The 13,395-nt window shown below is 34.2% G+C and overlaps 1 protein-coding gene and 1 pseudogene across 3 annotated transcripts; one reads left to right on the top strand and one right to left on the bottom strand.

Moving 5' to 3' along the window:
• On the top strand, positions 1–7,117 carry LOC148767468 (uncharacterized; annotated as a pseudogene). The gene is made up of 7 exons (XR_016034034.1): positions 1–153; positions 829–963; positions 3,767–3,824; positions 4,406–4,670; positions 5,271–5,714; positions 6,146–6,218; positions 6,318–7,117. The product of XR_016034034.1 is annotated as an uncharacterized LOC148767468 (transcript).
• Positions 6,568–10,174, bottom strand: LOC148767467 (uncharacterized). 2 transcript variants are annotated; one of them, XM_088823869.1, is made up of 4 exons: positions 9,937–10,146; positions 8,840–8,948; positions 8,389–8,466; positions 6,568–8,237 (listed from the first exon to the last, which is right to left on the bottom strand). In XM_088823869.1, the coding sequence occupies exons 2-4, from the start codon at positions 8,939–8,941 to the stop codon at positions 6,690–6,692; spliced, it is 1,728 nt and encodes a 575-aa protein (XP_088679995.1). In that variant the 5' UTR covers positions 8,942–8,948; positions 9,937–10,146; the 3' UTR covers positions 6,568–6,689. The 2 variants fall into 2 exon arrangements, with proteins under 2 accessions (XP_088679995.1, XP_088679994.1); XM_088823868.1 differs by lacking the exon at positions 8,840–8,948 and having other exon boundaries at positions 9,937–10,174.
• Positions 10,175–13,395: the final 3,221 nt, after the last annotated feature.

Genomic DNA, 13,395 nt, shown 5'->3' with positions numbered 1-13,395 from the left:
ATGGTAACGGTAACGATAACGATAATTGTCATGGTAATGGTCATGGTCGTGGTCGTGGTCATGGTCGTGGTCATGGTCATGGTAATGGTAATGGTAATGGTAATAGTAATGGTAACGGCAATTGTAATGGTAACGATGATGGTATTGATAATGGTATTGATATTAGTATATGTATTGGTATTGATATTAGTATTTGTATTGATATTGGTATTGACATTGGTATTGGTAATAGTATTGGAATTGGTAATTGTATTGATATTGATATTGATATTAATATTGGTATTGGTATTGATATTAATAATTGTACTGATATTGGTATTGGTATTGATATTGGTATGCATGGGTATTAGTATATTAGTATTAGTACTAATATTAGTATATTAGTAGTAGTATTAGTATTAGGATTAGTATTATAATTATAATCAATATTAAGATCAACATTATGATTGGAATTATAATTAGAATTATGATTTGTATTACCATTAGCATTAGCATAAAATGATTGATATTAAGATAGAATTAGCATATTTGCATTTCTATAAGGATTAGAATTATGATTCGTTAAGATGATGATTATAATTAGTATTAAGATTAAGACTAACATTGTCATTAAGATTAGAACTATGATTGAGATTAGTATTAGAATTAAGATTGGAGTTAATACCAGGATTATGATTAGCAATAATATTAGGATTACTAACACTAATAGTAATAGTATTATTATCATATTAGTATTATTATTAGCATAGTAATGGTAGTGGTAATGATAATGATTGGTATTACTATATGTATTGGTATTGGTATTGGTATTGATATTGATAATGATAGTGGCATATTGGTATTGGTGATTGTAACTGCAATGGTAATGGTCATGGTTATGGTAATGCAAATGGTATTGGTAATGGTAATGGTAATTGTAACGGTAATGGTATTAGTATTTGTATTGATATGGTACTGGTACTGGTATTCATTGCTTACGTAATACAGAATATATTTTTTATTTTTTTTTACTTTTCTACTACTTTGTATTACATATCATTGATCTTATTACTATTTCAATAACTTTTTTTAAAGTCAAATATTTATTTTTACGATGAATACCCCGTGCAACGCACGGGTGAAGTACTAGTTTTTTGATAAAACCATTCGAAACAAACTTTGTAAATTTTAATAGTCAAATAATAATTAAGAGATTTGATAACTCATTTAATAACGCCGTTGGAGCTGCTCTAAGAGCAACTCCAATGGGGTTATCATATAGAGTATTCAAACATTTAATCCCCATTTACAAACTTAAAATTAGAAAACTTTAAATCCAATGGAGTTATCAAATGAGGTTTCCATTTTGATAAATCACATTTTGGGTTGTAAAAATACTTGCTGAAAATTGAGTTATCAAAAATTGTATCCTCCTACACATCCAATCAAAAGTTGACACATGGCAATTACAAATAAAACCACCCATAAACTTCCAATTGATAATTAATTTGATAACCATGGTTGGAGCAGATGAATTTTAAATCAATATTTAAATAATTCTCAAATATCAAATGAGTATTTGATAACTCAATTTTACATCTAAGTTCTTTTAGCAGCCAAGACAGTAATATTAATTAAAAAAAAAAAAAAAAAAAAAAAAGTCAACGCCGGAATCTGGCCGGAAAAAAACATTTCAGAAAAAAAAAATATTTTCTGAAAAAAAAATTGGGGGGTTAATGTGATATATTTGTTTAAATCCGGGGTCAATGTGTAATATTAAGGAAGTTAGAGCATAATGGGTGGAATTGATAAGAATTAGGGTTAAAATTGGGGTCAAAATTGAAATTATGGTTAAAATTGGTTAATGGATGAAATTGGGCTAAAATTAGGGTGTAAATCATGAAATTGGAGTTGAATTGGGTTTCAATGAATTTGGGTAATTTTGGTATATATAAAAGGATTTTCCTTATTTGCAAATAAGTTTGAATGGGGTGGATTTATTTGAAAGACAAAAAAGTTGGATGTCCCTCTTTTAATTAAGTGCCCTTGTCATGGGCCTATTTGCTATTACCCCTTATATATAAGATTAAGGGTGCATTATGAATAATTTATTGTGTTTCGAGGGTGCAAAGTGCTATTAATTTTTGGACAAAATGCACTTTGCCCGCTAGAAAATTCTAGTTTTCTCACTTTTTCCCTACAAATTAAAAAATGAGACTCTCCCCCTTCCATATTTTGTTATAGTTGCACTCTGCCCCAAATGGGACTTTACAGCGTATTTTTCACCGATTTTTTCACATTTACGTCAACTTGAAGGGCATTTTCGTTCTTTCACAAGTTCCACCCAAATATTATAGTTGCCTCTGGTACCAGCACAATTCCGGCCAATTTCTCCACCCTAAACAACTCTCTCAGAGGCAACTGTTTAACACTGTCAGAGCTTCGCCATTAAAATCCGCACCTAGTTCTTTCCATAGTGTGTTGGTGTTGGCTCACCATCCTTATCCTTAAAATGAGGATAATTTCTCACATATGATAGGGTTTCACCACAAACACCAGCAGCAGTCGCCATATCTTCTCTGCAATTAGCTCGAATGGGAAACAAGCAATTAAAACCTACGATAATAACGGCGACAACACCCCCTCGTCCTCTGTCCCATTCAAGGAGGCGGCGACGGCAAAGGGAACATTGTGTCGGCGTCTTACTGACAACGTAGCATGTTCTAGACTTTTCAAATTTAAATTATATTTTATATTCCATTTTTTTTTTATTTATTTAAAAATATGGTACGAACTACAAAGGTATTGGCAGACCGAAGACCAATTCAAATTTTCTTGGTCTTTGTTTTCATTTTTTTAAGGATGAATCTGAATGGATCCAAAATTTAAGTACACATATGGTATTTAAACTTGGATATTAATTATTTAATTATATACCATTGTCTATATATAATGAGGATTTAAGCAAAAAAAAAGGGTTTTTAAGCAAAGTTCAACTACCCCGGCAACCTCGATTTCTAAGGCGGGAGATCCAGCTCGTTGCAGCTTGAATCAATATTGATGCAACAACAATATCAAAACCCATCTCAACATTTGTGTTTTTCAATGATATTAATATTTTGGTGAGATTGGTGAAAGGACGAAAATGCCCTTAAAGTTGAGGAAGATATGAAAAACCGGTGAGAAGTACGCCGAAAAAACCCATTTGAAAGGGGAAGAGTCTCATGGGGGGGGGGGGGGGGGGGGTAGAAATTTCTAGCGCAAGAAGTGCATTTATCCTTAATTTTTTCAAAGGTGCAAAGTGAAATCAAGCCAATTAATAAAGAACCAAAAAATAAAGAAATATAAAATGCGGAAAGGGAAAACGGAAATCTTTGTCTTGCATATAAAAGGAAGATATTTGGATCTATAACATTAGACCTAAACATAATTTAGGATAATTTTTCTCAAAAAAATAAATAAAAATAATTTAGGATAATTTTGAAAATTCATATTTTTGTCGATTTTTGTTATTATGTTTTTTTTTTTCCCACCCCTACGCAGTTTATTCTATGTTACACCAGGTGAAATATAGACCGGGTAAATCTTTACCGTTTATATACACACAAATACACACACGCCTACATTAGTGTGTATAGATCAACGGTAAAAGAAAAACACCCAATGTAGTCTTCAGGGGGTGTGGCATACAAATAACCTGTGTGAGACATGGTCATTTGGCTCCTCTTTACATGTTCCTTTTATCAGTTTTGCTTACAAGACTTTTTATGTTATTTATTACATTCAGAGGAAGTTTCTATTTCTATTGAAAAATTCTGCCGTCAAAGATCAATCATCTGCCTCTGGTAATCTGTTTTCTTCTTTTAGAATTCTTTATTTCTTTTGGGTTGTATAATGTATTATTGATTATATGTAGTAGTCATGCAAAAAAATGATTTAGTTTTATAAATATACTTAAACTTTCTTTTTGTGTGAATTTTAGGTAAATAGTTCATTTTCCTTTTTTTTTTTAACACAAAAAAAAAAAAAATTGTTAAATAAATTTATTATGGGATGAAGGAAAATGAAGGTGTTCATCGATGCGTCGTTGCAAGCATAACAATAAAAGCTCCGGTTCGTGAAGTTTGGAATATTCTCACGGCTTACGAGAGTCTCCCTGAGTACGTTTTCTTTTTATTTATTTTTTTATTTTTTATGCATGTCACTCGATTTTTATTTATTTATTTATTATTTTATGCATGTCACTCGATTTTTGTATGTTCATATTTCGGGTTTTCTGAATAGTCGGATTACAATTTGACTTATACAGGATAGTTCCGAATTTAGCAATCAGCAAGGTTTTGTCGCGAGAAAACAATAAAGTCCGAATTCTTCAGGTACGAATATTCGAGTACTTAATTTTATGCGAATAAATAAAATCGTTTATGTTTCGAATTGACTTATAATAATAGATTGATAGTGCATGAAGGGTGCAAGGGACTGTTGTACATGGTTCTGCATGCACGTGTTGTACTTGATTTATGCGAGGATCTCGAACAAGAGATTCGATTTCGAGCAAGTTGAAGGAGACTTTGATTCTTTTCGAGGGAAATGGATTCTCGAAAAATTTGGTAGTCACCACACTGTTGAAGTATTCGGTTGAGTCCAAAATGCACAAGAACTCCTTTCTTTCCGAAGCTATTATGGAAGAGGTTCGTATTTATTAGTTGCCACTATTTATCGGGGGCTAGGGGTGGAAATTGGAACAAATTTTCCTATTTCTGCAGATTTATCGAAAATTTTCGATTTTGGAACAATATTTTTCATCCCAAATTCCAATTTTTCCTCAAAAAAAAGGGGGTTTGGAATTGGAATATATATGTGATTACGATTACTGATCTGATTTTAATTTCCAAAATTCCGATTTCCCAATTTTTTTTTGGATTGTAATTAGAATATATATATGAGATTCCCATTGCCAATTTAATTCGATTTCCAAAAATGACCAAAATTTTCGATTTTTCTCTCCAATAATTACACTTATAATACCATCAAAATAATTATGTATTTTACATTTTAGGTTTACTAGAAAATGGAATTCTCCTAATTCTGCCAATTCTGTTCCTAAAATTTTTGATTTTGGAGCAAATGTTTTCATTCCATATTTCGAAATTCTGATTTTCCGATTTTTCTGGAATGGAATTATAGTTTTTTACTTCCGAAAAACATCGGGAATTTTTTTCTTCAAAAGTGCTAATTTCGATCTAATCCGTCCAACTGCTTTACTATTTCTCCGTATTACAACATTGTAGGTGATTTACGAAGATCTCCCTTCAAACTTGTGTGCTATTCGAGATTACATGGAGAAACGAGAGATCGAGAATCGTCAGGACAACGACAGCTGTGCAGCAGATAAAGAGACAGCCTCATCAAAAACCGCAAACTCCCTTACTATAGAAGCAAAGGATTCTTATTGCGTCTCGAGTTCATCTAAACAAAGACCAAAAGTTCCAGGTTTGCAGAGAGACATTGAAATTCTTAAATCGGAGCTCGTGTATTTCATTTCCGAACACGGGCAGCAAGGATTTATGCCCATGCGAAAGCAACTACGTGAGCATGGGCGAGTCGATATCGAGAAGGCAATTACGCGCATGGGCGGATTTAGGAGAATCGCGTTATTGATGAATCTGTCACTTGCCTATAAACACCGAAAACCAAAAGGCTATTGGGATAATCTTGAAAATTTGGAAGAAGAGGTTAGTTATTTATTTCCTTTTTTTACGAAACAATTCTTATTATAATCGGTCATTTACCGAGAGTCTGAACTAGGGGAGGAAATTGGAAAGGAATTTCCGAATTCCGTCGTACTGATTTTGGAACATTTCGAAATCTGAAAGTTCCGATATCCGATTTTTTTTAATAGAATTGGAATACGTATTAAATTCCAATTTCGATCCGATTTTTTTTTTTATTTCCGTAAATTAGTTTTATAATAATACTGTTATTATGTATTGTATATTATATGTGACTGAAAATGGAAATTCGAAGTCCCGCGAATTTCTTTTATAAAAAAAAACAATTTTGGAACAAGTTTTCTATACCGATTTCATATTTCAATACCGGGAAAAAAATTGGAATTTTTCTGAAAATTCTAAATCTGATATAACTTTCTTCTTCCACCTTACAGATTAATCGATTCCAGAGGAATTGGGGTATGGATTCATCGTTCATGCCTAGTCGTAAATCTTTCGAACGCGCAGGTTCGTACGAACATCTCTTCTAGAGAGAGAGTAAATTCTTGAAATAATTGGTCATAAAACCATATTTTTTGTTAATTTTTATGTTTTGTCCGAATGCAGGTCGTTACGACATTGCGCGCGCGTTGGAAAAATGGGGAGGACTGCACGAAGTATCTCGACTTTTATCGCTCAAGGTGAGGCACCCTAACCGACAAGGTGGACTTTCGAAGGAAAAGAAGGTTGACTTTGTGGTGTCACACAGTATAATTGGTCAAGAGAATATACCATCGAAAACATATGTTTCACAAGACACACAAAAATGGCAAATGCAACTCAAGGAGTTCGACATAAATTGGGTGGAATAAAAATGTTTCAACATGTGATATTATTATACCTCCTGTAAATACGACCGTAACCGTAATTTCAGTGCTCGTTGATGTATTTATATAAATAACGATACATATTAACGGAGAAGCCGGTTTTTTTACGGTCTCATTTAATAGTCGGAAGAGCTTTTAAACGGGCTTTCTTTTTACCCAACCCGATCGTCACGAGGCCTTTATTCGTCAACTTCCCTCCTTGATGCAATTTCATCAATTTCAACCAATGGGGTGACGGCTTTTTCGAATTCTTTTTCCCTCCTTTTATTAACTGCCGACAATCACTCTCGTTCCCTCGTTTTTTCTTCTTCTTCGTTGGCTCTTTCTTCGAGTTTCGAACGTGCTTCAACAGACCTTCCACTAGCCCGTTAAAATGATTCTTCTTCTTTTCTCGTACGACAGATTTGCTCGCCTTTTCACCGTACGCCTCGTGCTCTCTTTTAAAACTGTCGGCTCTCCCTTTGCGTAGGGATTTGTTTCTGCTCATCTTTTTACGACCATCTTTACCACCATAGTCGTCATGGTGGTGATGGTGGTGGTGGTGGTGGTGGAAAATAACAGCCAGCCTGTCTTTCAAGCTCCTCCACATTCCGATTTGTTTCTTACGGCTCGATTTCTTCGATGTGGGCCCCACCGACAGGTACGATGAGTACCCCTCGCTTTTGCTGCTTGAAGTTACTCCACGAGGTGTTGCGTCACTGCTACCGGACGAGTAAAACTCGTCCTCCTCCTCCTCCTCGGTGTTGCTTGTGTCACCGCTGTGTGAAGTTAGCGAATCCGCGATTTCGCTGCTTGTGCTTGAAGTAGTACTCGCATACTGAAGCTGCTCTCGGGTTTTATCTGGTGAAGAATATTCTTCGCTGTCGCTGTAAGGACTGTTTGAGTACGAGTCGGTAGATGTAGATTCCGATTCTTGATCCTGTATATAAGTCTTTGCTGCCCTTTTGTTCGTTGGAATCTCGTCGTTTTGCGGTGCCTTTTTTGACTGGTTTTTGCCATGAGCCACCATAGTCGAACCATGATAAGATGATTCGACTTTATCTACGATATAATTATTTGTCCATTGTCTGAAAACGGGTTTAGTTGTCGGTTGGACAATCTTGAAAGGTTGTCCCAATAACAAATACGACTGATTCGTCTTTTCCGCTGATGTCATAATAGGCAACCGATGCAGTGGATCGACAAACCTTTGATTCGAAAATTCAGACAGAAAATTATTTTGGCGCGTGTCGAAATTACGAAAACGGGTCTGCGCGGAAATATTATTGTCCTCCTCAAAAAGGTGCAAGTGATCTGCCCATATATCAAATGCCGAGATGCACAGTTCGATTTTCTTGATTGCTTCGGAAGCTTCTTTGGACAAACAATCGAGTTCTTTCGATTCGTAAGTTTCTTCGTCGCTGTTCAGATTTTGGGCCACGTCGAAAAATATTGTCTCGTCGTCCTCTGTGGGTTCTTTTACGGTGTTCCTCAGACAAACCCTGCAACGCTTCTTTCGAGTTTGGGCCCCACTAAAACTCGTCGGGCCCCACAAAGTGATATCTGACAATCCATCTGTATTTGTATCTTTATCAAAGCTTCGATTGGGTTGTGGAGATACCAACGATTTTGATGATGGAGTAACCTCTTTCTTGGACAACTCGACTTCACCTGAAATGATCTGCGTGCACCATCGGAATTAGCATTTTCAGAAGATTTTTTTTTTCTTTTCGGAAATGAAAAACGACTTCCGATTGCGCATATAAATCTAAATGTCAAATCCTCTCCATAGAAAAAAGAAAAATCTATAGTTCCGACATGCATTAACATACCTCCGAATGTAACTTGAGCACCTTTTTCGTTTCTGCGTCTAATAAATTCTTCAGCAGAAGCCTTGCATGCTCATCCAGCTACTCCCGAAAAAAAATAAAAAAAATTAAATAAATAAATTGGATCGTCACAGATAACGTACGAGGTTTTAAGGATAGTAAGAAATAACATGGTTAATACACGCGACACGAGATCATCATCATATTCCACCATGTCACATTCATGATACAAACGAACCTTCACATAATTCTTTTTTTTTTTTTTTGTAAAATGATCGATTAGGAAAAATGCAAATATGTCGAGTCTTCGATAAAGTGATTTATAATATTAGAAATACAACAACTTAGATGCAGAAATTTTAAGATTTATTTACAAGTAACGGTACTTTTTTTCTCGAATTCGTTACACAACACACAGAATAATCATAACATAAACGAAACACGAAACGCTTACCGAATCTGCGTTCGATGTTCGATTTCGATCTTTTTCAAGAAGCCCATATAGGCTTTTTAGGGCATGAAGATCTAATTGAATATCTTTGGCATCCATCACCATCTAAAAACTAACACCAAGAATTAAAAAAAAAAAAAAAAAAAAAAGGTTTAAACCTCTATAAATTAATAGAGTTAGAACCAGCCAAATTCTATTAATTTAGCAAAATATTAATTTAACGAAATACTATTTAGCACGTTGCTTTCGAGTCGGGATCGAAAAAATAAATTATTTAAATGATGCTAAAAATTTATCGAGGTTCTACTGTTTATGACTTCCGTCCGTCGACACTTCCCCAATAAACAAAATTCCAACAACTCGAGAAAAATCGAAAAACAGATTTTTTTCCGACATATTAGAGTTACTAATCGACAATTAAGACAGCACACGAAAATAAATTGTGGAAGTTTGTGATGAAATTAGTAAGAAGGGGAAATACCAATTGAAAATAAATTCCTAGGTAGACGGAGGAACTGTGTCTGAAGTGTCGAGTTTCCCCGAATTCTCCAACAATTACTAAATAGCTATCAAATAGTTGAAAATCTATAAAAATACTAACATAACATTGGTTACCCAGACTGTACACACCCTAATACTCCAACCATTACTAAAATAAATATCAAATAACACAAAAGACAGTACAAATAAAAACCAGTCAAGAATCATAATCCCACAAACCAATTTCTTTCAATAGCCATCATGTTTCCAGCTATTAAAATTAAAATGAAATAGACTAATTAACAAAATAAAAACTATTTCTTGACAACAAAACAGAAATGCGATAAGCCAATTATTGTGTGTATTCTCATAAAATAGAATATAATTATCCTTCTCCAAAAACAAATTTCAACTCGCCAGCAAATCATTTAGAAATCAAATTTACCAACTAAATCGAGAAAAAAATCTACCTTGAGAACCGCTTAGAAGAATCGCGCATGAGAACAATCAATAAATATATCAGAAGTATAATCCGTTTTCAAAGAGCAATAATCAAAATTTGATTAACCCACGAAAATTAAGACAACCCACGAAAATAAATATTAAAAAAAAAAAAAAACCTTATTCGTTGACGAAATAGTTGAATCTGCCGTTGTGGAGAAAAACGAAAATTGCCTTGAAGATTGACTAGACCACGGAATATTGAAGCCTATGGTTGTGGAGAAAAGCGAAAATTGCATTGAAAATTGAATACCCTGCTTCGCTGCACGGTGAGAAAAGGGAAATGCCGAAACGGAAGAACGGAAGAGATTCTAGCCCACAAAATAATTTTGTTATTTTAATGAATTATTATAATTTTATAATTTTTAGGCTTATATTATAAATAGCGTCATAATACGATCAATCTATATATATATAAAAAGACAATACCTTGCCTCATATTTTGACACGTGGCACTTCTTAGGGTTTCAAACCCTAGGCAACCTTAGGGCCTTTTCTGTAATTTTACAGACCTAAGGAGTGTTTTTGTAATAATTCTTTTACGGTTCTAAAAAAACACCGTTTCATATTAAAAAAAAAAAAAAAAAAAAACCTTATCTGCACAATACACATCTTCTCAACTGCACAAACACATCGTTCACAGAAATATTTACAGAAAATTGAAGATTTCAAAATTTCGCCGGCAGATAAATCAACAAAATTGGTCCGGGAGGGTTAGTGGAGCAGCCGCTCATTGTTTGCCGGTGGAAGCCTCTGCCGGTGGTGCTCCAAATTTCAAGTAAGATTTAAATTTTTTGGGAAAGACAGAGAGAAACACAAATTTTGGGAACGAAACAAAATTGTGGAATTTCCATCGAACTGAAATTTTTTCAATAAAAAAATGGGTTTTATTTCTGCAAAACCTTCAAAACATTATTTATAATTGCATAATTTACCGATTTAATCCCCTTATAAGATACAATCTCCAGGTTATGGGGTTATGGGGTTGTTGGTTTCCCTAGACGTTTTTCCGTCATTTGCTTTGAGTCGTTTTCATTTATTTTCTTTTTTTCCCCCTGTTTTTAGGTTTTTTTTTACACAACCTTAATAACTTCTTCCCCTGTTTTTATTTATGTAGTTAATGGGGCTTTTTATTTCTTGGAGAATTTATATGTTAGTCATGATATACAGGAGCTTCCATGTATTTCGGATTACAATCCTAGATGTTGATTCCTTGATGCCAAACAGCATGTAAGTTTATCTAGATATGATGGTATTGGTGGTCGACCGACTGATGTCTTACAGTTGCATGTGTGGTTCAATTTTGAATGATCAAGATAGAGAATAGTGATTTTCGGTAGCTGAAAGATGGGTTGTGATTTTCCGTCTCTATATATATATAAAAAGACAATACCTTGCCTCATATTTTGACACGTGGCACTTCTTAGGGTTTCAAACCCTAGGCAACCTTAGGGCCTTTTCTGTAATTTTACAGACCTAAGGAGTGTTTTTGTAATAATTCTTTTACGGTTCTAAAAAAACACCGTTTCATATTAAAAAAAAAAAAAAAAAAAAAACCTTATCTGCACAATACACATCTTCTCAACTGCACAAACACATCGTTCACAGAAATATTTACAGAAAATTGAAGATTTCAAAATTTCGCCGGCAGATAAATCAACAAAATTGGTCCGGGAGGGTTAGTGGAGCAGCCGCTCATTGTTTGCCGGTGGAAGCCTCTGCCGGTGGTGCTCCAAATTTCAAGTAAGATTTAAATTTTTTGGGAAAGACAGAGAGAAACACAAATTTTGGGAACGAAACAAAATTGTGGAATTTCCATCGAACTGAAATTTTTTCAATAAAAAAATGGGTTTTATTTCTGCAAAACCTTCAAAACATTATTTATAATTGCATAATTTACCGATTTAATCCCCTTATAAGATACAATCTCCAGGTTATGGGGTTATGGGGTTGTTGGTTTCCCTAGACGTTTTTCCGTCATTTGCTTTGAGTCGTTTTCATTTATTTTCTTTTTTTCCCCCTGTTTTTAGGTTTTTTTTTACACAACCTTAATAACTTCTTCCCCTGTTTTTATTTATGTAGTTAATGGGGCTTTTTATTTCTTGGAGAATTTATATGTTAGTCATGATATACAGGAGCTTCCATGTATTTCGGATTACAATCCTAGATGTTGATTCCTTGATGCCAAACAGCATGTAAGTTTATCTAGATATGATGGTATTGGTGGTCGACCGACTGATGTCTTACAGTTGCATGTGTGGTTCAATTTTGAATGATCAAGATAGAGAATAGTGATTTTCGGTAGCTGAAAGATGGGTTGTGATTTTCCGTCTCTATATATATATAAAAAGACAATACCTTGCCTCATATTTTGACACGTGGCACTTCTTAGGGTTTCAAACCCTAGGCAACCTTAGGGCCTTTTCTGTAATTTTACAGACCTAAGGAGTGTTTTTGTAATAATTCTTTTACGGTTCTAAAAAAACACCGTTTCATATTAAAAAAAAAAAAAAAAAAAACCTTATCTGCACAATACACATCTTCTCAACTGCACAAACACATCGTTCACAGAAATATTTACAGAAAATTGAAGATTTCAAAATTTCGCCGGCAGATAAATCAACAAAATTGGTCCGGGAGGGTTAGTGGAGCAGCCGCTCATTGTTTGCCGGTGGAAGCCTCTGCCGGTGGTGCTCCAAATTTCAAGTAAGATTTAAATTTTTTGGGAAAGACAGAGAGAAACACAAATTTTGGGAACGAAACAAAATTGTGGAATTTCCATCGAACTGAAATTTTTTCAATAAAAAAATGGGTTTTATTTCTGCAAAACCTTCAAAACATTATTTATAATTGCATAATTTACCGATTTAATCCCCTTATAAGATACAATCTCCAGGTTATGGGGTTATGGGGTTGTTGGTTTCCCTAGACGTTTTTCCGTCATTTGCTTTGAGTCGTTTTCATTTATTTTCTTTTTTTCCCCCTGTTTTTAGGTTTTTTTTTACACAACCTTAATAACTTCTTCCCCTGTTTTTATTTATGTAGTTAATGGGGCTTTTTATTTCTTGGAGAATTTATATGTTAGTCATGATATACAGGAGCTTCCATGTATTTCGGATTACAATCCTAGATGTTGATTCCTTGATGCCAAACAGCATGTAAGTTTATCTAGATATGATGGTATTGGTGGTCGACCGACTGATGTCTTACAGTTGCATGTGTGGTTCAATTTTGAATGATCAAGATAGAGAATAGTGATTTTCGGTAGCTGAAAGATGGGTTGTGATTTTCCGTCTCTATATATATATAAAAAGACAATACCTTGCCTCATATTTTGACACGTGGCACTTCTTAGGGTTTCAAACCCTAGGCAACCTTAGGGCCTTTTCTGTAATTTTACAGACCTAAGGAGTGTTTTTGTAATAATTCTTTTACGGTTCTAAAAAAACACCGTTTCATATTAAAAAAAAAAAAAAAAAAAAACCTTATCTGCACAATACACATCTTCTCAACTGCACAAACACATCGTTCACAGAAATATTTACAGAAAATTGAAGATTTCAAAATTTCGCCGGCAG

This window comes from Erythranthe guttata, chromosome 10 (genome assembly GCF_056151865.1).
Source record: "Erythranthe guttata isolate IM_541 chromosome 10, IM_541, whole genome shotgun sequence".
In the NCBI taxonomy this organism is placed as follows: Eukaryota; Viridiplantae; Streptophyta; class Magnoliopsida; order Lamiales; family Phrymaceae; genus Erythranthe; species Erythranthe guttata.
The sequence above is the reverse complement of the archived record's forward strand: the minus strand, read 5'-3'. Positions and strand labels throughout refer to the sequence as shown.